Source organism: Acanthaster planci, linkage group LG04 (genome assembly GCF_054643075.1).
Source record: "Acanthaster planci isolate LZ-2023a linkage group LG04, COTS_SCS, whole genome shotgun sequence".
Classification (NCBI taxonomy): Eukaryota; Metazoa; Echinodermata; class Asteroidea; order Valvatida; family Acanthasteridae; genus Acanthaster; species Acanthaster planci.
This window is the reverse complement of record NC_141780.1, coordinates 17516700-17541917: the sequence shown is the minus strand read 5'-3', so window position 1 is coordinate 17541917 and position 25218 is coordinate 17516700. Positions and strand designations below refer to the sequence as shown.

The window sequence follows — 25218 nt, the reverse complement described above, 5'->3', positions numbered from 1 at the left end:
TCATCGTTCAAGAATCACACCGCGTATCCGCTGTTTGTGTTGTACCGAGCCATCAAGTGTCGAAGTGAGAGTGGCCCTATTGATGTCATCACTGGTCGCTCACGCTTCTCGCTCAACTACGAGAAACTTCTACAGGAAGACGTCGAATTCAACTCTCTGGTGAGCTTTTTGGTTACCCTATATATCTTCGTGCCCTTCATGGCTTAACTGGTCTTATAAGTCATCAATGAATAAAAGATATTTGTTTGTTATTTATTTGTGGTTCGGCTACCTTGAAGACCTTCGAAAGCAGTTGTTCTCTTTTATGTCTTGCTCGTAGCACGTTCTAGCCTTCTTAAGAGTTGATTTGAAAATTTGATTTTAATTTCTCTCAAATTTCAATTAACAAATTCGAATTTGCTTCGTCAGATAACTGTCTTCGTTCAAATTTCCTTTCAGACTGTGGTTGTTCTTGTCAATGAAGAAGGAGAAGTGACTAAAGACGTAAAAGTGCTAGATGTTGACACTATCTCCCAAGTGAAGGAGAAGATTATAGATTCTCTCTATGTGAACCATCCCTACTCTCTCCGACCCAGTGCCAGTCAAGTTAGTCTTGGTATGTCTGACTTGATTACGTTCAATGTACAATGATAAGCCCAATGAATAAGACTAGGCCTAAAAAGAACCAATTTTTATGTCCTCCTCCCAGTAGAATATCTCGAAGAATAGGTCTTAAAGTCGATTTTTAAAGTTTACATCGTATTGTTTGCCTAAGCTAAAGAGCTTTTTTTTGGTCAGGATTGAGTAATCTAGACCCCTATATTAATTACAGGTATTATTTGAATTGAACGAGTAATTTGTGTCCGCAAAACATTCGATGCATACATAGTTCAACAGTCAAACTGTCTATCTTCCTATTTAGAAAACGACTTTTCTCTCCTTAATTAATAATAATTTCAGAATGGCGCCAGGGCGGGAGCGGCAAACTTGTTCTGACTGACACAGATGTGCGGCCATTGACAGATAATTGGCGTCGGATCAACACGCTCAAAGACTTTTGTGTATGAAAGTGCATACACTTAAACGAATGTTGATATTAATCCTAATTTTCTGATTTTATTTAATTAAAGGTATTTAACCTTATCGATGGGAGGCACTGAGCTCAGACACATACAAATTGTGTTAAAAACAGTGGCAAAATGAGTCCACAATCAAAACCTTAGACTAGTCATTTTTCTAACTTTTAAAGTTAAGAAAGATGCATGCCTTGCAGAGTTTGATGATGTCTCTTGCTCTCTCATTGTCTCTTACCGTTCTTCTGGATTTTTGGATAGGCTAGGAAGCATAGGCTACCATTTCAAGATTTGAAAATAATCCAGTTGTTGGAATCCTCAAGATTTGAGCCATGCTTTGTACCCAATCCAAACCCGGTATTCTCGATTTAGAACATTATTTCATTTTCCAGGTGTATGAAATTTCCATTGGAGGGTTTGGGACCCTTTAGTGTTACCATCCATTTTTAAACTTTGCTTTGCTGTTCCGTTCACCACTTGCCAACTTCCAACATGCTAAAGTGCATGAATGAAATTATTCCCGAATCATGTTTCATCACGGATTGAATGTTCTTTTCATACCACCTCCAAGGTTGGTGACAATGCCCTCATGACCCTGGTTGAGAAGCAGGATGAGCCTAACGCTACACTCTCTCGACCACTCCTGAAGATGCAAGGCTCAGCCTCTTATGGTAAGGCTCACCTACGTGTTGCCTAAGATTGTGGACTCCTACAATGCAAGTCGCTAAGCTCATTTCAGATTCACGGAGAATTGTTAAATCTATAGAAAAGCGCCTGCCTAAAACGGTCATTAATGATTTCCTTTGTCTTTGGAGGTTTCCATGTCTTCCCCCATAATTTTCTGAATGATAGCTTAAATTCCTGAGTATTCCGTATCGGAATATGAAATCACAACATCCTTTATCTACACACAAATTTCAAACATCCAAGTTCGTTGAATGTCTTTGTCGTGCACCTCTGGCTGGTCTGATGTAGGAGAGGTCTCAAGGTCAGCCGAGGCAAGCAAATCATTGAAATGTATTCTTGCGCTGTGTGATAAGACATGCAGTTTGATTCCAACTAACATCAGAATGAGCTTGAACAGAAGTTTTGCATTTGATTTTCTTTCAAGCTTTTGCTTTTTGTCAGCACTGACTTCTGGACGTTCATGTTACGGGGACGAAAATGTAGTTAAATGTTTTTTCTGAATGCATCATTCCCTGTGCTAAATAACCCTCTACATCTCGAAATGCGTAAGAATATCCTGTTCGATCTGTTTATATCTTTGATCTATAGAAAACGCCTTTTTTAATGATGAGAAGATCAGAGGCAGGATGGGTACCAAGCGACGTTATAGTTTGGCCGAAGTAGAAACTCGAGAAGGAGTGAGAGACTGGCATCTGGTATGAAGAAGCGGCTTTATGATTATCCTCCACATCAAGAGTTGTTCCTCTTAAGGCTATTGATTCAAACGAACAGTATTTGATATTTGAATGAAAAAGGCAGAGATTGGTTTCTAGAAATGCACAGATTGGTTTCTTCTAGAACATGTATAGATTACAGGCAATACTGCAGCAATGGACAAATTTGAAAGGTCAGAATCTACATTCCTACGCGAATTAAATTCATGGTCAGTTGGGAAAGGACAAACGACTAACCGCCAAATTTCAAGGAACCGATATCGGTTGTTTGCATTGGCAGACACAGGAGGAGGAAGAGGCGTGGCCAACTGACAAAGAGGGGAGTAGGCAGAGAAACCTAAGAGGATACATCTCACTAGATGCTTTCAGCTCGAGGAAGAAAGTCACTCGTCGTAAGATCAGAGAGATCTCCTTCCCAAGACTTCTGTCTACAAAGGTAAACAGCCATATTCCAGAAGATAGTTTGCCGCATAAAGAATCCACTAGCAGATAAGCTCCACAATTGACCTCATGTTAAAACAATGTAACGATAGTAAATTTTACTTACATCTCTTTGATTTGCTCTTGCTACCTTTCTACCATTCCCTTTCTAAACAAAGCGGAACTTGAGGTTTTTATAGCTCCCTCAGTGCAGTGGCCAAGACTAATTTATAATCAAATTAACATCTGCTTGTCTGTCACTAAGCAATTGTAATCACCCAGTTTTAAACTGTCAAGTTAAATGACAATCTGTTCAAATGAATTAGAACAGAAGCATTCCATATTGTCACCGATAAAACCTCGGTTTCAATATTTATGATCTGATTTGTAATTTGACTTTCAATTATTTGGCTTTATTTGGCATGGCCCATACTGCTGACATCTGGATTCACATTTGACCGGCGTGCCAGGATGCAAACTGAAATTAGTCAGTTGAATTTCAGCTTCAGTCTATTTCAGTCGCGAACAGTAACGTTGACTAATTTTTCATGCTGAACAGGGCATTGTTCAGGAGTATGTTGACAACATGTTCCAGGCCATTCTGTCAGTGAGGAGCGCCCCCAATGCGATCAAATACCTGTTTGACTTCTTCGATAACCAAGCCTTCCGACATGATCTATCTGAAAAAGACCCGGATCTAGTCCATATCTGGAAGAGCAACATGTAAATATCTCAAACTTCTTTTCATCACAGTAACACGTATTTTTGTTCAAATTTTGGGAAAAGGGGATTTAGCCGTGAAGAACTGGGTGTTCACGATGGGTCCTTTTTCTGAATTTCGGCTTCTTTTCTCTCTTTGTTTAAATAAATTCCACTCTCAGTTTGAACATTTACACTTTGAACCAATTAAATGAAGCTTAATGAACCAACACATCCCTCTGTAATAAATTAAGTCCTATGATGAGGATGAAATCAGCCACGATACTGAGATTCTCGATAAACCAGTAAAATAGTGTGATTAATCACGGTTGATCTTTTTGCGCGTGATTCAATTTTTGTTTTTCTATTCTCAGTTTGCCACTGCGTTTCTGGGCCAACGCGATCAAGCACCCTGACTACATCTTTGACATCCGCCCATCTCGTAGCGTGGAGGCCAGCCTCGACGTCATTGCTCAGTTATTCCACGATGCTCATGACGCCAAGATGCACAAACTCGGTCGGGTAAATGGAAGATACAAAATGGTAGAATCAAAAAATGGGGTGTAGAAAGAGTTCACCATCAGGAAATGATCTACTGAAACTTACGCTACGTTTTCAACTTCAGGGCCAAGCCAATGATTCTGGTTTTCCAGTATCACACTACGAAACAAAACTACTCAAAGTACTCATCGTAGAATTCAGGGAAACTGGAAATTGAGAAGTGCAATTTTCTCCTCAATATAAAGGACACATCCGTCACCAAGTTGCTGTATGGCAGAGAGAGGACAAGGTACCACGATGACATTGTCTCCTTCTGCGAAGAAGTACAGCAGTTACCTCCAGTGCCCACTCAAGAACTGAACAAGGAACTCTACAAAGCTTGCGAGGTAAAACTTTATTAGCAGGTAAAAGCAGAGGCAAACTTTATCAGTAGTAAATTCAGACGATCCTATGCAGTAACGGATTGGAACGCATAATGCTACACACACAAATGTTTATGTAGCGATGGTTAGCATTATGTCATGCAGGGTATATATAGAGGCTTATATCGGTATATCATTATTGAAATAAAAATAGAAGTCAACAGTATGTGTACTGCACATAATATTTTATTGATTATTTTGGGTTGAATGCTTGTTTGCAGAATTTCACTGGTCTTTTCAGCAAGTTGAGCACCCTTCATCAACTTTGGAAACTTGTGCAAAGATTCAGGCAGAAGGTAATAAGTTCTACGGGCTAAGTTCATTCTGAACATATCCTCCGTTTCAGTTTTGGCAGAATTTCAACTACTTGTTTGTTAATGTATCTGCATGGTAGAAACACCAATAAACGGAAGTCATGGAAGTCATGTCACATTAACGAAGATGGTGCTGAACTGTTCCAAATGAACGGTTCAAACCCTACTTGATTAACATTAAGAAACTTTGCAAACGTGGACTAAATTAGCAATCCGTAGTCAGTACTTCCCAAGACCCACAGAGGAAAACTCAAAACCTTGGATGCGAATGATTTTGACTAACTGCTAAGCCAGATTTGAACTGACCATAACCACTCAGCAGCTTTAGTGGTGTAGGGTAAAGACACTTTCTAAAACGTGGTGAGCTTGAGACCCATTAAAGCAAGCTTGTAATTTTTTTCTCGCGCTCCTAGAAGTAAGTCAGGTTGGCATTATTTCATCAGTTCACGCCAAGGGCAAACATTCATTGACAAGTCCGTGTAGCGCCCTCTGTTGTCGTACACTTTGTTGCAGTGCTAAATACAAAACTGCCTTTGAATATTGAGCCTTCTTGTCGTTTGACACAGATCCTAGATGAAATAAGGGAAAATGAGCGATGCAGCGAGGAAAACCTGGATGTTTTACTGGAGGAGATCGAGAACATTCTATCTGAGGAGCCAGGTATCGGAGAAGCAGCGGTGTAGAGGAAAGGGGGGTAACTCAATGTTGGCTGTCAAACCCTCCAATTTTCCAACAAAAACAAGTCACATTTTGAAAGTGCATTTCTGAAAATTAACTTGATAATAATAACCGAAAGATTATGAGGCAATCGTTGCTTGAAATAGCAAGCGTGTAATTAAGGAGTATCTACCAAGGTTGGAATGTTTACAAGTTTAAACGTTTAGGCCTAAACGAAAAAGTTCCAAGTTCAGATTTTCCAAATCGTTTCAACGGAACTGCCCATTTTAGAGGTTTGACGGACTAATTGACGCAGTGTGGCATTCAGTTTTATTGTAAACGTATTATTAGTTATTTTGATGACAGGGATTTCCGTATTAGAGGACTACATACAATATTAATGTTCTTCAACAAGGAACCAATAAGATTTCCTGTTAACCGAAGTTTACATTATAAAATGAGTGATGGTTTAGATGACCATGTTTATACATTACAATAATATATTCAACTAACTTCAAGTCTATACACAGATATTTTATGAAACAGAAAGGAAGCTTAGAGCCTTCTATACACCTGGTATGTTGTCACATTTGACAAACTTGAATTTTTAAGAGCAGTAGCAAAGGAAAAGAAACAGATAGATTCTGATTAATAAGCCTACAGATCATTATAAACGAAAAAGGGAAATCTTTTACAATAATGATTACGAAAACTTTTGGACATGTTTATGCTTTTTGCTAATTTCGTAAGCAAAGTGGTAAGTTCACGCTATAAATGTTACGTGATAATGATTTGTCTAATGATATGATTGACTGTGTATAAATGAAGACAGTTTTGTAACTCAGAATTTCCACTTAGTAAGTTTACGAAAACACCTGCTGACATTATTAACAATGTAGCACGTCCTTCTAACTTGTTTTCACATCACATTTTAGTCACACCATAGGCCTACAACAGAAACCTCTCCTGAGAAAAAATGAAAAAAAATACAGGGGTTACAAAGTTATAAGCAATGTCTGTAATTATAATTTTAGTCCGGGTTGTACCTTCAAAGAGAATTTTTTCGAAGTGCATATGTTCACAGAGACAAATTTTTGGCGAGGAGACCGGGCAAAATGAATAAATGTCTTTAATCGACAGCAAAGTTATCTGCTACTTTAGAGTTACCCGGATGATGAGAATGCGTATTCCTCGTTAATCAAAATATATTCAAAATAAAATATGCTTTCTCAGTAATCAATAAATTGCATTCACCAAATATTGTAATATGGCCCTTAATTCACTCTTAATTTTTAGACTTAGTTTCGTTTCGTTGTATTTCAAAAATACTATAATGTTAGTTGCTTTAATCACATTTTATATGGAAAATAAAGTGTGGTAAACCAAAACACGTTGTCTACATAGATAAGCGGCAGTACTAAAGTTTTCCTTTAATAAGCATTTTTTTAATATGGTGGATACAACCTTTTTCCTTTAACCCATTTTCTCCATGTTTTCTTTAGCTCTTCTTTCATGCTTATGCTGATGAAATCCCGCTTTGGAGATGACCTGGTCATTTTATTTTTAATGTTTTAAGGTATTTAACCTGAAAGTGTGCATCTATGAACGTCATCAATTTTACAAATTGGTAACAAATGACTCACTTTAAAACGAAAATATGTCATACTTGTATAGGCAGGAAATGTGGGTAGTTATTTAATAGTCTAAAGTCTCCCTAGATATACACGCACATTAGTTTTACATTAACTTCCTGAATGTTTCGATTGGCCCACTTTACCCATCGAAAGGCATGTGACCATTACTACAGCTTGACATTTGAACTCCCGTGTACGTTATACTTGATGGAACAAGTTCAATCCATTTTGCAATTCAACAACGAAAGGGAGTGGTCTCCACATAATGCCGCTCCACAACGACAGCTTCTGCATATGAATTCTCTGGAGGTCTGAATGCGTGGCCCTGGTGAAGCTACGTAATAGTATTTTTGGAACTGTGTCCGTGAGAGAATTTACATCTTTCTGCGCTGCATTAGAATTGCTTGGGAGGGATCGACGCTGCATGTGAGTACATAATTACTGCTGAATAATAGTATAATTGTGATGACATCTGTTGTCGCTGAGACTTAGGTCATTCGAGGACGTTTCCGAACAAACGACTGATCCCACTTTCCAGTGGGAAAAGTCTGCAATTAGGCCTACTTTAAACAACGCCATTACCAGCATAAATATCATAATAGTTTGTTACGGCTTAGAACACCAGGAACAAACTGAGAAAAATCCGGCTATTCAGTGGCAGAAATATTTTGTAACTAACTTTTGATAAAATTCAACGGCTTCAAAAACTTTATGGATTTGCTGCTCTTGAAGATAAGGACGCGAGCAATGCAATAAATTATCCGATTTCCCTGGAGTCACACATTTAGATTAGCAGGATAAAAAAAACAAATCTTTAGAATAAAAGAATTAAAAAAGCAGAGAAGAGTAAAGAAGAAAGTAAGAAAGAAAAAGAAAAGAACTCTCATCTTATCAGTATCCATTAATTGGTTAGCACTTGAAGCATTTCAATTTTACTATTGAACACGAGTGGCTAAATTGTACTTACAGCATGCTATTCAATAAGACTTCTATTGAACAAAAAAGTTGTTGCAAAAAATGTCATTCTTGTAACTGACTATGTTTTTCTTTATCACGAATCCAAAGAGCATTGGGCCTTGTCAGGGTTTTAATGGAGACCTGGAAGGTTATAAAGGTCAATTTGTTGCCATGAATTCTGATGAACACACTGCTATTGCTCAAATTGTTATATACCCTTCGGTAAAGTTATTGGCTGCTGTCTCTCTTTTTAATTGTCATCAACTTCTTTTCCGGTTGTGGTAAGGGCTAAATAGGTGAAGGAAACAAAATGTGCTTTCAACTCTCCACTCTCCACGCAAAAGATAAATCGGCACCGCGCCATGAAAATAAATTAACATAGTCGGTTTCCGTCTACGCTATGATCGCTTGGACTTTTTGTCTCGTATTTAAATCTCTAAACAAGACATCAATTAGACATCTTCTAATCTGTATTTTAACGGTTGATCCAGAATAAAATGTTTTATTGGGGGCAAATGGGAGTCGTGGAATTGGAATAGTTTATGCTACATTTTGATGTTTTAAACACACTTTTAAAAGGGAAAGAAATGAAATGAACCCGCCTAAATCGCCTTTCTCTCGTTAGTTAAACCAACACCAACAATATTTCTTCCTTTTTTGACGGGCAGCATGGCCACCGTTACCCCTTCCCCATTGAACCCATCTATTTGAGAGGTTTGTTGGGTTTCAATAACATCGCCGTATTTGTTTCATTTGAAATTGTTGTATGAGTTCTAAATTTCTTTTGTAGGTTTCAAGACATCGGCATCATATGAGGCCATAAAGAACTTGCAGAGATGGAGGCAAGAACAAGATGCAAGATGTTCTCAACGTTTCAGCTGCTCCTGGTGGAATCCTTCATCCTTGGTGTGTTAACACAGTTGACAGGGAATATCAGTGAATACAAAATTGCATCCTTTGACAATCCCATCAAATCATCAGCGACTGTGATAACTCGTCTGGATCACTTTGCTGTCCATCAGGACACTGGGGAGGTGTTCATTGGGGCGGTGAATTACCTGTACAAATTTGACAAGGACTTGAAGCAGGTTGCTAATGTAAGCACGGCCACGTGCTATGAAGATACTTGCCTGAATTACAATAAGATTCTGGTATTACACGATGGCAGGCTTATCACATGTGGCAGTGAATTTATTGAAACACCCAGGATGGATCAATGCCAGTCAAGGAGACTAGGAGATTTAGTCGGTGATGGCAGTCAGAGATATCAGATTGTATCATATGGTATGAGATCAACAGCAAGCATTGTTGCACCTGGAAAGTACAATGGTAACCCATCTACTCAACTCTATGTGGCAGCATCATACTCCTCTGAAACATCTTACCAAAGAGTTCCTCCCATTACCAGACGACTGCTCCAAATTGGGCCGGGATTCATGTTTGCTGATGGTGAGGATACTGTCAGTTTCACTGATGACTATACACATTCATATGATGCCACTCCTGCACCCATCGGTTATGTCAGTGCATTTACCTGGAAAGGATTCACCTACTTTGCTACAACGCAAAGGCAAAGTTTATCATCCGTTCACCGTTCGCGTGTTTCCAAACTAATTCGCCTCTGCCACAACACTGATGACGTTGACGCTTACACCGAGATTTTTATTGACTGCAGTGGATCCAGTGGTACATTCAGTTTGGTGCAGGCTGCTCATGTTGGACGAGCAGGCCCCCACTTGTCAGAGTCCTTAATGTTAGACAATGATGATCAGGTGCTGTATGCTGTCTTTGTCAAAGCCTCATCATCTGATGATAATCCCATCGCAGACTCTGCACTGTGTGTTTACAAGATGAGTGACATTGAAGCTGCATTTAAAGAGGCTGTGAGGCAGTGTCTGAATCAAGCTGATGTGAATGAAGTACCATTTTTTGCAGGAACAGTGTGTAATGACCAGGTATACGTGTACTATTCATAATTATGAATGAGCAAAGTTTTTATCCCATTGGAAATAAATGTTTTCAAACAATGCATCATTTTCAGAAATCTATGATGGGGCTTTAGTTTATGTGTATCTTAAAGAAAAAGATATGCAGGTCATGAGAAAATGGCAAAGAAATGTGCTCCTCTCCCCCTCTAGAACATTCCCGACAGCAGCCCATATCTGTGCAATGCAGGGAACAGGTACGTATATGCTACTGGGAGATACACAGATCGTGTTCGTGGCACATCACTCGTACGGATGGCAGGACATCAAGCATCATCCATCATCACCAGCACTGACCTCAATCACACTGTGGCTTTCATTGGAACTACAGGGGGACAACTCCTGAAGGTTAGGGGTTTCACTCCGAAATTGTTGTGGGGGATGAGTGTGTGTAGGCATCCGAGCATCCAGAGGTATGGTAAAGAATTGATGCAGACTGAGCTAGGTCCATACAACGTTCCTCACCTCTGAACAATAGGTTGGGAGGCGTTTGGGGTTATACTGTTAGAAAAAAAGGTGAACGAAAATTTTTTTGAAATGGTAATCAAGTTACAAGAACATTGAACATTTTGGTCTAATTTTCGTAAATGCACAAAAATAAGGGAAAGTTCGGGCGGTGCTGACGCATGCGTGTGTTAGTTCGGTTTCACTAAGTGTAGACGAGCACAAAAGAAGTCCACATAATGAATTAGGAAAGTTCGCCCACACTCCCACACAACGTTTCGGCCTTTCTGAAATGCAGTTTTTAAACTTTTGTGTCAGCGTTTTTTGACACATAAGCTGTCAAGGAAATCGCCATCAAAAATCCAGCTGGAAGGAATGTTTAATTGAAAACAAAGGTTTTTAGTGAGTTTCTTTTAACACCCTCAAAACTAAGATAAAGTCCATTATGTATTGAAGACATGGCATACAAGCGTCCTGCAGATTCAAGTGTCTGGTAAATAAAATCGTCATTTGTCTTTTGAATAAAGTTTTTACATGCAACTGCTCTTATTTAATCAGAGCGTGGAACTTTACGATACGATATTGTAGAGAACAAGAGAATATTTAAATCTTAATTTTGGCCGTGAGAGGTTCCCTTGTTCTGTGTATACATTATGAAAATATCATGCACGCGACGAAGATTGCATTGTCGTTTATTCACACGCACACTGTTTTAAACAGCTGGCATTACTGTCGTTCTGTGACAGTTTAATTTCTCCAGTCAGCCACCTATAATTGATAGCAGGTTAAATACCCATAATATCCTCGCGACTGTTCCACTGCCTTAGTTTAGTATAGTATAGTATAGTATAGTATAGTGTAGTGTAGTGTAGTGTAGTGTAGTGTAGTGTAGTGTAGTGTAGTCTAGTGTAGTCTAGTGTAGTGTAGTGTAGTCTAGTGTAGTGTAGTGTAGTGTAGTGTAGTCTAGTGTAGTGTAGTGTAGTCTAGTGTAGTCTAGTGTAGTGTAGTGTAGTCTAGTGTAGTGTAGTGTAGTGTAGTGTAGTGTAGTGTAGTCTAGTGTAGTCTAGTGTAGTGTAGTGTAGTCTAGTGTAGTGTAGTGTAGTCTAGTCGAGTCGAGTCGAGTCGAGTACAGTACAGTACAGTACAGTACAGTACAGTACAGTAATGTGCGGTGTTGAATACTGAATTATTTTATTTTACAGGTGCACGTCAAGAATTCAACGTCAGCTAGATTGTACGAGCAAGTGACACTGGATGATAATCCAGTGATGGGAGATATACTGCTGAATGAAACTGTAGACGAAGTCTTTTTACTCACGGAACAAAAGGTGAACTGTGTCCAACAGTTAATTAAATAATGTCTTCAGTATGCTGAAGTATCTTGTTGGTTGTTGTTGCAGTATTTTATCTTAAATTGTCATTCAAGATGCGTGCTGAGAATTGCGGTCATAACCTGCTGATGGAGACCCATGCGGTTGGTGGTGTACTCTGAATAGAAAGTTAAGATCTAGCCAATGTTTCTGCTAATTATTTGTTGGTCTTTCGTAATTCTCTGTCTTTTTTTTCATACAGTTTATTAAAATGCGTGTTGAGAACTGTGGTCAGTACACCACCTGTGAGGCATGTATTAGGACTGATGCAGGGAATGATGGAGACCCATTTTGTGGATGGTGCACACTCAAGGGGAAGTAAGTTATGGAGTTAGTCTACCTTCGTTAGGCTATCATCAGGTAATTAAAATTAAATGATAAACTTGTCTGATTATTTGTTTACGGTATGTCACACAAGTGGGTGAAAATAACGCTTTAAAAAGATGCTTGGCTGATTACAAATGCAGGTGTAATTAGCCTCGAGCCGGACCAAGAGAGGGTGCACTTTTCTTTCCAGCAACGAAGGTTCCTTTGGTTCATGTACAAACGTTGAATGCGCGCGTTGTGGTTGCATCACTATCGGCTAATTAGACCCTTATTCCGCCCAACATGGCTCTTCCCGAACAAGGTCGAGGTGGATGGGGTGGAGTTCGGGTGGCCTGTTCTTGACACATGCTTCTTGGTCTTGCACTCGCACGACGGGAACCAGACCCCAAACGCTGTTCTCGGAACGGGACCACACCACCTCTATGTCAGGGTTTTATAGGAATACACGGAAAATCTCCTGAGATTTTGACTTTTAAACAGCCGCCAAAAATAGTGAGTTGGGTTTCAAAGCTGGAAAAAATTAAAGTTGTGCAAAATTAAGATGGATAATTTTAAACAACACAGAAACGAATGTTCCTTTTTAACACAGAAAGAATTAAGCCTAGTTATCCAAACATTAACCCTCGAAGAACGCAGATAGACGCCACCGATGTTGCTTGCCACTAACTACTAGCGATAACCGGTTGTACGTTCCCAGCTTTCGAGCGGCCGACCCAAGAACAATTGATCGAGCTATTTGTGAACATACGAGAGCAAGCCACCCGTACTCAGACTCTAGTGTGACTCGACGACCAGGATTAGAGAGATATCTCTGTTAACCATAGAGAAAAAGAGATATCTCTAGGCCCTATTAGCAATAGAGATTTTGTTGCCTGTTTTGGATGCCCTTTGAACGAACTCTAGGGTGATTGGGACGAATATATGCACCAAAATTCAGAAAGCCATGGTGGTGCTTAATGGTAGTTGTTTGCAATGCATTGGAAATGGCATGCATTTATATGAACACAGTTGAGGGGCGCAGTAGGGCCCTCTAAGTGACCAAGTTTTCAACCACAATCACAGACCCCAACCTGCAGAAGCGGAAACAAACTAAAGATATCTCTATTTTGTAATTTGGGATGAAATGTTAACTTTGCACGCCATACAGTAGATTGCTGTGATTTGTCAAATGCACGCGCACATGCAAGTGCAGCGCCACTGTTGTGATTGAACAGCGCCACTGTTGTCTAATCGGATTAGTCTGTTAACCAATCAATCTGGCTGATCGCCCTCGTGACAGCATAGTGTTTTTCGTTTTTTTTTCTTTTATCCTTTAAAGATGCACCAGGTATATTGACTGTCAACTGGATAGTGTGATAAGTACAGGCTGGTTGCCCTACAATGAAGCCCAGTGCATCGGAATAACACAAGTCTTTCCCGCTAAAAACATGCCAGTCACTCTTGCCGGCCAACAGGTACTTTGATTTCTTTATCATGACCTCACTAAAAATATTCCTTAATCCTAGGTTCCATCTGATGGTTTTCCAATTGAATTTCCCCTGCATGCACTTAGATAATCGTGACAGTGCAAAAGCTACCACAGCTCCGAGACGGACACCATTATGTGTGTAGGTTTGGTGATATTTTTGACTACCAAGCGACAAACTACAACAAGGATAGCTTGGCATGCAGAACACCCCCGCAAGATAACTTACCACCACTGCCTACTGGAGGTAAGGTAAACGCCCAGTGGCACTGGGTAATTATTGCTTGATCAAAATAAGTGTTGCATAAATATTTACTATTACATAATATGACCGTCTCGCGTTTAATATGTTTATTTGTAACAGTGACCATATTTTTTTCTTCTTAATTTTTTCTCCTTGTTTGATACTATAGAAGACCATGTCATAGTTTCGCTGAGCGTCATGTCTACGGAAACCGGTGTGAACTTTGTCAACATAGACTTGAATTTCTATGAATGTGGCACCCACACAAGGTAAGGAGTGACCAACACCTGTTGGTTTTTTGTTTTAATATCTCAAGGTTTTTTGACCCACAGAAACTATTACAAGGTTTGAGTTCCAGTCTCGTCAATGTTACCAACGTTTACAATGATCAAGTAGCGAATCATTAGCAAACGTTGACAAGGTTAGTAGTGGGTAGAACTGATCCCATTTGGAGTTTTATTTAAAAATACGCAAAAAGCTACAAAGTCCTCAAAATGCTGAAAGCGACGGACGAATAGCAGCGTGTATAGAGAAACTTTGTAAATCTGCTCGTGGAATTAAAGTCACTGAATGGAATGAACTCTATCGTCTGGCGCATTGTTTTTGGTTTCAGCTGTGTGTCCTGCGTAGGTAGTGACTGGGCCTGTAACTGGTGTGTGTATGAAAACAGATGTACTCACAATGATTCGATTTGCTCAAAGCCCAATGAAATCATCGTCACGGGACAATACGTAAGTCTAGCACTGTTGTTTGTTTTTCATTCTGAAAATAGTGGTAGAAATGTCTTGCAGGGTTTTCGTGAAATAGATTTATTTGTTTCCGAGAAAATAAGATCTTTTAACAGTATGTTGATGTGACCATTATTAGTGCATTTTTGTGATTGAAAGTTTTCATTTATTTCTATATTATAAAGCAGAAGTAAAATTGAGCCAGAATATGTAGAGTGCTAGAAGCATTTTTTATTTTCTGTTGCTCAATTTTCTCAACAGAATCAGGGAGCAACTATGGACGGCCCAGACGCGTGCCCTCAGCTCCAACCACAAAATGGCGAGGTGCTGATACCTAATAATGTCAACACGGAAATAACTGTTAATGTTTCCAATTTCCCGCTGTCAACAATGGTTAGTCTGACAAAAATATGGATTTTTATAGACTTCAGCAATAAGGTAACATTTACACTTCCAAAAACAAGCTCCATAGAAAACTTTTATCGATTTGGTCAAGTTTTGTTTTTCATAATAAGAGTATAGACGTGTTTTCATAAGCATAGAGCGCAAATCCGCATGCAAACGGATTCTTATTGCACTTCCATTATCATCATCGCTACTCATCGGGACGTAAACATTCCAAAGTCATTTCCCTTTCCTGAGCTCCTTGAATGTAGCTATTTCAGTAACACTCAGCTAAACAGACACAGTGATCGTCAGGTCCCAATGTAACTGGCTCTTAGATGCGAATCCTGGCCTGTTTCACCCAGTGTCCAAACTATAAATGCGGATGGTTCCAGATGCGGATAACTGAGTTGCCATAAATGCTTTGATCTTTCAGGCACAAATTGGAATTCCTAATCTGATTTCATGCATATATTCGTACATTACTGTCAGCTGTCTAGATACCAATGCAGTCTTAACATAGAGGGGGTGGACCAGTTCATGGAGGCTACCCGGGATGATTCAACTGTGGCATGTACTCTAAGATCGGTAATTGATATGGCAAGACCTTAAAAGTGGTTTTGCTGTCTCTGGTGAGAAATTCGCCTCTTCGTGAAAACGGTGACGAAAGGATATTTTCATTGTTATGATAATGTTTGACCCTCCACATTTTAAACTGCCCCACTACTTTCTTTTTTGATGGCTCTATTCACCAAATTGTGTGTCACGCTAAATTGCTTGTAATTGTACATGTACACAGTTTACTTACACGTCCATCGAGCAAGAATTGAATGCGACATTGTCATTATGGTGGACAGACGGCAATAACAACATTCACCGTGTGGACGATCGGCATGGTTTCATAGGTAAGAATATCAGAATCTTCCAGTGGGTCAAATGGTAAATAATTCTCTGTCATATTGGCCAGAACTGCAGATACTCGAAGGAATCATATCCAAAAGTCTCACCGTCAAGTTTACTTTCAAGTGAAGTAGAGGCACTAATTAGTATGTACGAAAAACACATTCCTTGTAATTCTCATAATCACAGCTCCTCAACGTGCTGCTCAGCTCATCTGCGACAGAAATATTTCCTACCGTGTAAAATAAACCATCTTTATACCATCTCAGTGACTTTGTACAAATGTGAGGTCCTTCGTCCTGACCTAATTAGTATGTACGAAAAACACATTCCTTGTAATTCTCATAATCACAGCTCCTCAACGTGCTGCTCAGCTCATCTGCGACAGAAATATTTCCTACCGTGTAAAATAAACCATCTTTATACCATCTCAGTGACTTTGTACAAATGTGAGGTCCTTCGTCCTGACTGTAGCCGATGTGTGTCTGAGGAAACTACCCGTGCGGAGCTAGGATGCGTGTGGTGTGGGAATACCTGCGGAGTGATGGACAGTGCTGTGTGTGAAACTGCTGCTGAGATTGTCAGTCTTCATAATGGAATCAACTGCCCTGATCCAGTTATAATGATGGTTGGTTTCAAATTGTAGGCTGAATATCAAGGGTACTTTTAAATGTACGCTTGTTGGCCCTTCAAATTCAGAAACCGTAGGGGGTTCTTCCACTTCTGACCTTCGTGTTCAAGTCGTCAGCGCAATGACAAGTCAAATATATAATTCCAGCAATATGTCCAACTGCATATCTCCTTTTGATTCCAACATTGTAAGCCTGTACACACAGAAGCGGGTGTTAGTTTATAGAGACCAAACCTGAGACGCGTGGAGGAAAACGCGTGTTGAGAGAACTTGGCAATTTTTTCTTGAAGATAAAAGTGATGATCAGAGAATATTTTAATTCACCAGTCAATGTTCCATCTAGTCCGTTGACAATTGGTAGGCCTACCACCACCTAGACGCGGACCATTGATTAAAAATCTGAATTAGGGCAAGGTTTGCTGGTTTAATATTTTTGTTTTACCTGTAATTGCAGATTTATCCATTATTTGGACCAGACGAAGGCAATACAATTATAACCGTGATGGCAAGTGATCTTGGCCGCAGGTTCAGTGACCTCCGAGAGGTCACGATCGGAAGTCAGATATGTGACTTTCATGATCTGGAGATGTACTACCGAACCGGTGCCAGGTAATCAATTAATCTGCATTTATGCATCCCATTACGTTGTAATAAATACCTGTGGAAGCGGGAACATTTTGTTCCATTTTAAGCTTTTATATTTGTGAAAAGTATTACTGTAATCCTTATTGAAACAGTTTGGATTCTTAAATGAATGGATTTTATTGTAATCTTGTGAAAGTGTAGGAAAGAAAGTTGGAACTCCATCGGGTTAGGGGTAGAGAAAATAGTTGCTGTAAATGCACTGCAAAATCAGAATAATATCTGTATGCCCATTTGGGTTCATTCTAATATAGTTCTTATTTATTGCAGTGTACACTGTAGAACAAGATCTAGTTACGACCTCAGACCACAGTCGATTCAAGCGAGTATTACAGGTGCAAATGGTATTGAGCAGAGAAGTCATGGAGAAGTTACCTTTCAGTACAAGGTATTGTTGTGTTCCATTGTTTCCAACTTTGTAAGCCCTCTCGATAGTTTTTGCAGCTTTTCAAAAATCAAATCTCACGAGTTTTTCCGTGTTCGTGTAAAACGCTGATGAGGAGGTGGTATGCGAACCTGTTCCGAGAACAGTGTTCTTGAGTCGTGTTCCCGCCGTTTGAGCGCGAGAATACGAAACTTGTGTCAAGAACAGAGCGTCCGAACTCGACCCCAATGTATCCGAATTATTTAATTTTTCTGTGTCATCTGAATGAAGTAGAAATATCAGAAACCCAGAGAACCATCGAAGTCTTCTCAGAGATTTGACTCAGTGGCGTATCCAGCGGGGGGGGGGCTGGATACGCCACTGAGCCCCCCCACCCCGAGATTTTTATTGCACAGAATGTGTCATGGGTGAGTAAGAAAGAAAGGAATCGGTCTATTAGCACCAAAAACCCAAGAAAACATCCACTGCAAACAAAAGCAAAGATGTCAGGACCGTGAGTTAGGCTTTTGATTTTTTCTTCCCAACATCTATGTGAAGTCCAAATCCGCAGTTGCTTTTGAATTTGACCCCTCCCCCACCCACACATACAAGTGTGTATTTGCCTGCAACTGGGGACCCCCTGTTCCTCTTTTGTTTGTACATAAACTTTTTTAGAAGACCGCCCATATGTTTTGTACACAGTTGTCAATCGGGGACCCTTTGTCAATCTGGGACCTTATTGTCCTCTATTGTCCAGGGTCCCCAGTTGAATGCAGAAACAAACTCACATACACAGCAAAATCTGGATAGGCCTACGCCACTGATTTGTCTTCATTTGTTTTCCGTTGTTTGTCGTTTACAGAACCCAGTTTTGCACGATTTCAGCCCCAAGACTGGCCCTCAATCCGGAGGGACACGGATAGCAATCTACGGTGAATTCCTTGATGTTGGAAGAAACATCAACGTTTTACTTGGAAGTACTCCATGCTTGGTTGAAAGGTGACCGTACCAAACTTCTATGATTTGGCCAAAGTGACTGATTTCTTATGTTTTGGTTCACAGCCTATCAGTAATTTTTGTCACAGCTTTCATCTGATGAATTTGAAATGATGCTACAATATCCTTACTAGGTCCGATGTCAATGACAGCAGAATAATCTGCCAAACGTCCAGCGTCGGCCAGCTCGGTTCCTGGTCACTTTATGTGTTTTTCGATGGTGCAGTACGGTTTTCCCAAGGGCAGTTCACATATGTCCAAGATCCAGTGGTGTCGGGATTAGATCCCTCAACTAGCATCTTGGCGTAAGTCAGATCATACAGTTAACCATCAAAGATTGACATCGTTCACGCAAAAGCCAGCAGTTCAGGCTGAATAGACAAACGTGATTTTCAAGCGACCTGCTTCCATTTTGAAAGATAACTCGTCAAACTAACATCGCATTCTGTCTATCTTGTCAGATTTGTTATTCAGGTTGAATTCCTCATTTATACAGAACCTACATGAACATTCAAAATTAAATTTGTCCCATCTGTGTATTCAGTTAAGATCACCCGACGCTCGTTTTTTCTTTTACTGTAACATAATTAGATCTTCTTCACTTCTTTTTTTTTTCCATGAATGAATGTTTTCGTGTAGGGGTGGTCGAAAGCTTCAAGTTAGTGGATCGGGTTTTTCTGTTCTACAACGAACTCAGATATTAGTTATTATTCAAAGCAGCCAACAGGAATTTATTGAGGTAAGTCCAAGTTTGAAATTTTGTCTCAAGGACATCAACGCGTCTCTGAAGAAGGTCACATACAAAACTTCACGCTCCTGTAGTCTGTTTTTACTCTGCCATTCCCTGATTTGTGGATTGATATGTAGTACGTTGGCAAGTCTGGTTTATTTTCAAATTTTAAATTCAACTGCAGTTTATGCCCTGTGAGCTTGTTTTCAATAATCTGTAATCGCAGGTATTCTTGACTTTTTTTCAGGACTGCAGTGTAGAAAGTGACGAAGTCATGCACTGCATTTCCCCAAGAATTGATGCTGTTCCAAACCAAACACTTTCAAGCGACACGTTTTTGAACGTTTCTACTGGCTTCATCATGGACGGGGTCACCTCACTTCGCACCTGGTGTTCCAATCCAAACTCCTGTACGCTGCTGAAGTATTACCCGAATCCCAAATATTACACCTTTGATGACCCACTCTATGGATACAAGGATGGAATTGCTGAAATGGACGGAGACACTTTGATCGTCCGTGTAAGTTTGGAATTGTACATCAACGAAATTTATGATTTGGCTTGAAAGAGTAATACTTTTGGGTCATTTCATTTTTCTCTTCACCAACAATCGTGTTAATCGCATTCTCTGCATGGCTTGTGACCGTCCGACCTTTTGTTTTGCTTTTGGTCACCCTGACTACATGTTCATCTATTTCCATTTATTACTGTCATTACAAAAATCAACTCAAGAGCTGAATATGAACAGAATAACAAGACACTAAGAAGTGATCCAGCTCGTGTAAAATTGTTAAAAAGGATTGCAAACTGTTAATATTGACTTGATTATACGTAGGGCCCTCAAACCTTTAAGATGATACAGGCAAAAAGGTTTTTGAGTAAAAACTTATGTGAAAACTTTCCTTTTAAAACAGGGAGACCTTCTTGATCTCGCTATTACCAATAACGAAATCACTGTCTACGTTGGACGGGATATTTGTACCGACATCACCCTAGATAGGAGTGCTTTGGGCTGCAAAGTGCCGCAAACACAACTTGAGGCCGGTGATAATCTGGGGAGAAAAACCTCCAGAAACCTGCCATTTGTCCGGGTAAGAGTTATTACTTTGTGATATTACACAGATGTTGAAAATGCAACATTTTCGAAACGGAACAAAACTTCAGATAGACAACAGGACACAAAGAATTGCAGCAATGCTTAAAAGCAAGAGATTAGACATCGTATTACACAATTTTGTTGTCACTGTTGAGGAGACATCATAATGGGTGTCATGGCGGTCAAACATTCAAAAGCAAACACGTCTCTGGAGTTGTTTAAAGGAAATGAATTTTTTAGAATCGATTTTTGTGTACCTATGTACTCTTCTTCCGCGTATGAAGACTGTTTAAAATCTTTTTGGAGTTATGTGAATTGAAAGATGCACTTTTTTAAACATTAAAAATTGAGTATGCATTTCTGGAAAACTGATGGCGCTTTTGCTTTAATGTAAATCCAGGAAGACATGGTTCAGGTTGCATGTTTCGTGTTCAAATTGTGAACTCCAAAGTTGCTATCTGGGAACATTTCTTAAAGAGTTGTTTGCTAGCTTATCGCCATATACTTACACAACAATAAATTGCCAAAGAAAGTGCTACCATAGCAGGTTTTCAAAAAATCTAGACATTTTCTGTGCAAAAATCGGTGCAACATTGAGATCCTGTGCCTTGGATGGCATCATAGTTCTGCTCAAGAATATGCAAATGTACATCAGCATAAAAACCAATAAAGCTCCAAAATATAGTAGAAATTGTAAAACAAATGTTTAAAATCAAGTTAATCGAAACCCTAAGATGCAATTTCAAGGGTTTTTAACAAAATTTAGTCGAAAAGTTAAAAGTTTTCCAGGGAAAGAGGGAAAGACCAAGAAAAGGGGGACAGAACGGTTGTCGTTCAACTTCCCGTGTGATGAATATCTCTACGCGTCTCCACGCATTTCCAATGGAGTGAAGACCTAGACCTATCTCTAGACAACAGCCAAAGCATCCGTGCGAGTCCACGTTTGGCCGCGCTGAAGACCTCGCACGCGCGTACGAATGACCTTTGTTTGCGTATGCGTAGGTGGAATACCAAACTGGCAACTCATCATTGTGCCAAACCAGCCTCGTTTCCATCTTGCTGGGCCATGTTGGTGCCCACCATGTCTTGCGTGATCTTCTAGTGAAGGAATGCACACGCAACCCATTGAGTCGAGTTTGTGTCCCCAACCTCTTCTATAGGCCTATAAGCAAATTAAACGTCAATTTTTCCCAACTACATAGGTGTTTCATGGCACAAATGTGGTCTTTGACATCGGATACATCCGTTCTCCCAGCCAGTCAAACACAGCCCTCATCGTGTGTCTTGTCAGCGCAGTTGCCATCTTAGGCGTTACGATTTTGGCTGTGGTGCTGTACAAGAAATCCAAGGCCGCCCGAAGAGAAGTTGAGGAGCGACGGACCGACCTGGTCAAGATGACGATCGAAAAGACCGAAGCTGTGATTACTGGTCGGTATATGTTTTTTTTTTATCTTACATGCTCTGGTTCCAAGCCACTGTCTCCCTGTATATCACTGTTCAATGTTCAATTTTCACTATTAAATCAGCTTGCCAGGAAATTTGGGTTTTAAATCTTATCTTGTGTTGTCCGCGGCATGCATTGTTAACACTTGTACCAATATGAGCATGCACCTGACTACTTGAAAGGATGACAACACAGATCCCAGCTTAATCGTCCATATTTTAAATCTGTAGGCTACTATAAAGAAACAAAGTTGAATAAAAATATTGTAAACTTATAGTCTCTGTTTTAATTCTTGTTACAGTTTCCGGAGGCTTTCAGGAGAATGCCAGAAAATGATGAAACATTGACACCTTTATGACGGAATTAATAATACCCACGTTTTTTGTAATGATGTGATTATTAAAAGTTAGCTGTTGCTGTAATAATCAGAAACTTGTTGTTGATACAATGTCTATTTAACCAGAAGTACCTTCTGATCGAATGAAGACTAAACTTCGCCGACAATTTGGCCTTCCAGTGTTTCAACTTCATTGAGTCAATTGTTCCTATTCATTTACACAGGAAATTATAAGGTTTCCATTCTTTAGAGTTGATAGCGTCTTATTTCCTTTTATGTTTACTGTCTAAAAACCTGTAGAAAAAAAGGAGCTGTAACTAAGAAATAATGTGTACACTTTTAACGGTCTTTTTTCCTGATTGTTTCCTGATTGGGAAACCTGATTATTCACACACTCCAGTGTTTGACGATTTTCTGTTAAGTACCGTTAACTAATTTAATTAATACAATGACTGAACATTTTATAGGACGTAATCATTTTTTTTCATTTATTTTTTTGTAATTTCTCTCTTTAAGATTTGGCCACAGACGCACACAAATTATAAAGAACTTCGTGACCAGTCCCTGTTGGACTACTTTTTCATGCTAGGTTTACTTTTTGTATAAAAGCAAGTACTTCATAAACTCTCATTATTTTAAGAGGTTTTAAATGTCAGATGTATAACATATTGCTTTCTTTATGTATGTCGTAGAGCTCTATAATTACTTCGGCGAGGATTTAATCTTAATGACATGTTATGAAATGCTGAGTGTTGCTTAGAATGTGTAAAAAATATGGAAAACTTATTAAGCTTACATTTGTAAAAAGGAAGCTTTGTAGTTTAAATGTAAGCCAAGTTGAACTTGATTGCATTTTACAAATTGAGAACTGCAGTATGAGTCAACTCCAGTATAAGATCAATATTAATTCAAACACGGCTTTTGTTGTAGCAATTATGAACATTGAAAAAGACGTTTCATGCTTTCATGTGAAATGAAACATAATACAGTTTGCACGGTTCGGAAACATTTTATGTTTCAACCCGCGAACTAAATGACATGATACACAGTAGTAAGCAGTATCAAATACTCGGACAAAATTCCCCGACGTACGCTGTGCATGACATGTTTCCTCATAAAGTTGGTTGTTTTGATCTCCTGACTCTGAGTTCAGGCGTGTGGTCAGGTTTTCCTTGTAGCTCAAAATTCCCACAGTACTCCCCGATTTTGCTAAATAAAGGATGTGAGAAAACCGTCATTCATAGCAACGCTGAAACATTGTTCACATGAAGACAAAGCACGGATACCAGGCAGGAAATAAAGTACAGTGGTGATAGCGTTCAACCTGCGTGTTCCCGTCTGAATTCAGTCCCACTCTGAGTTTTGACAATTCATTACTTTTAAGGGAAGAGTGGAGACCCGTGCAGAGTTGAATGTGTGTTTAGTCCCTTCCATCCTGTTTTATTTTGATATATGCAGTGTGGTTTGGAATTAACATTGTACCTGACATGGGCAGAACACCGTTTGTTATTAGACAAAGGGTTTGAGCTCTGACTTGGTGGGAGGCTTCAGTTACGCCTCCAAATATTAATTTTATTGGCTTACACGCCACTTGCTACCAAGAAACAGTGTAATTGTTTCTTCCGGGGACCTACAAAAAACATGCCAGAAACGCACAAAAGTGCCCGATGATTCCAGAGGGTCAGCGTCAACTTGAAGTTGTGCGGATCAAGTTGATTTGATGAATGATTTGTGACGGTGACCTTTTCGAACCTTCCTCATTATGTGAGGCTGACTTTAAAATGTTCGTTACACCCACTTGGATGGAACAGGTCAGATTTATATTAGAGAGGAGGCACGGGGGAAGTTCAAATTGCCAAGGTGCTTCCCCTTGCAGGAAACATGTTACCATTTCCAAAGGAATCTCAGAAGAAGTGGTCTGTGACTATATGAAAACTTTCGCACTTCTCAGGGGACAATGATGGCATAATTGGGGTACACTTTGAGGGCCCTCAATTTGTGGCAGGGGCAATCCTTGGGTTGTATCCCACTGTATAAAGAGAGCAGCACCAGCTCCAAATTTTGGAAACAAACTGGCTGAACATTATGTGTACAATAAAGCATACGGCTATTGTATACCAACATTGTGTGTGCACCCACGCATACAGTGCACGACTTGATTCCGGCTTCAAGTTGATGGTGACGTTGCGGTGCCAATAAATGGTGACAATGGTCGCAGCAATATGAACGGCTCGGGTTCGATCACAAATAAAAACGTGTCAAAGGCGGATTATTAACAGATTTTTTTCTTCTATAAATTCTGAGCGGTTGAGGGGGCACAGGACAAGTTGGGGGCGTTGTTTCCTTACACCCTCTTAATTATACCACTGTTAAGCGGTGGGAAAACAGCCTTTTTTTTTAATGACGGGTCTTTACGAACCATTTTCCCCTTGAATACAACCCTAATACCAACTGAAATTATAAGAAGGGGAACAAAACGATTCTCAATAATTTTGTCTAACCCTCTTTCACTTTCTTTCCTGTTTAAAACGACCATGCATGACCCGGTAAGCTCGTTCCCACTCTAGTCGGATCCAAAAATGATTTGTGCTCCGATTTCTACATTCAAACTTCTTCAACATAAAATAATTTACATAAAACATTCTACATTTAAAGAAATGCAAAATCTCTACAACTGCTCATTGGAGTGCCTCAAACCTGGTGTGCAAGGTAAAAACTGCCCCCCCCCAAAAAAAATGTGTCTCAACACTTTTACTGGATCGCACCCCGGTAAAGGTGTCCACGAGGACGCATTTTCCGAGGTTAATCTGTCCCTCTCTAAGTAAATTTGTCCCCCTGGGAAATGTGTCCCCCGTGGAACGCCACAAGTCTTTCAACCAGGCTGTGAATCACTTTATTTCAACTGCTTTCGAGCTGCGTTTACACTGGCACCACGCTTTTTCTTGAATGCTCGGCGATTGAATTGTATTTGAGTGATTTACGCCCTACGGATTGCTACCGTTTCCGATTTCGTGCGGAAACATAGCTCAGTTGGTTTTACGTCTCATACCCCCCCCCCCATTTTGACTGCATGAT

The 25218-nt window shown here is 39.8% G+C and overlaps 2 protein-coding genes across 2 annotated transcripts in view; both read left to right on the top strand.

Moving 5' to 3' along the window:
- LOC110990519 (plexin-B-like) overlaps positions 1-6873 on the top strand; it is a 39475-nt gene extending 32602 nt beyond the window's left edge. The window contains 11 exon segments of the mRNA XM_087135603.1: positions 13-159; positions 439-595; positions 940-1040; positions 1624-1723; positions 2328-2434; positions 2733-2888; positions 3432-3595; positions 3946-4093; positions 4318-4458; positions 4716-4790; positions 5375-6873. Of these exon segments, the coding sequence (XP_086991729.1) occupies positions 13-159; positions 439-595; positions 940-1040; positions 1624-1723; positions 2328-2434; positions 2733-2888; positions 3432-3595; positions 3946-4093; positions 4318-4458; positions 4716-4790; positions 5375-5491 (1413 nt within the window). The 3' untranslated portion in view covers positions 5492-6873.
- A 446-nt stretch (positions 6874-7319) lies between these two features.
- LOC110990517 (plexin-B-like) lies at positions 7320-23466 on the top strand. The gene is made up of 22 exons (XM_087135598.1): positions 7320-7525; positions 8847-10011; positions 10195-10389; positions 11688-11813; positions 12058-12173; positions 13501-13636; positions 13735-13894; positions 14061-14160; positions 14505-14622; positions 14881-15012; positions 15496-15591; positions 15803-15908; positions 16338-16531; positions 16989-17143; positions 17447-17564; positions 18403-18539; positions 18671-18841; positions 19176-19275; positions 19514-19786; positions 20181-20357; positions 21565-21790; positions 22108-23466. Exons 2-22 carry the CDS (start codon positions 8893-8895, stop codon positions 22140-22142), a joined length of 3990 nt encoding a protein of 1329 aa, XP_086991724.1. The 5' UTR covers positions 7320-7525; positions 8847-8892; the 3' UTR covers positions 22143-23466.
- The last annotated feature ends 1752 nt before the right edge of the window (positions 23467-25218 follow it).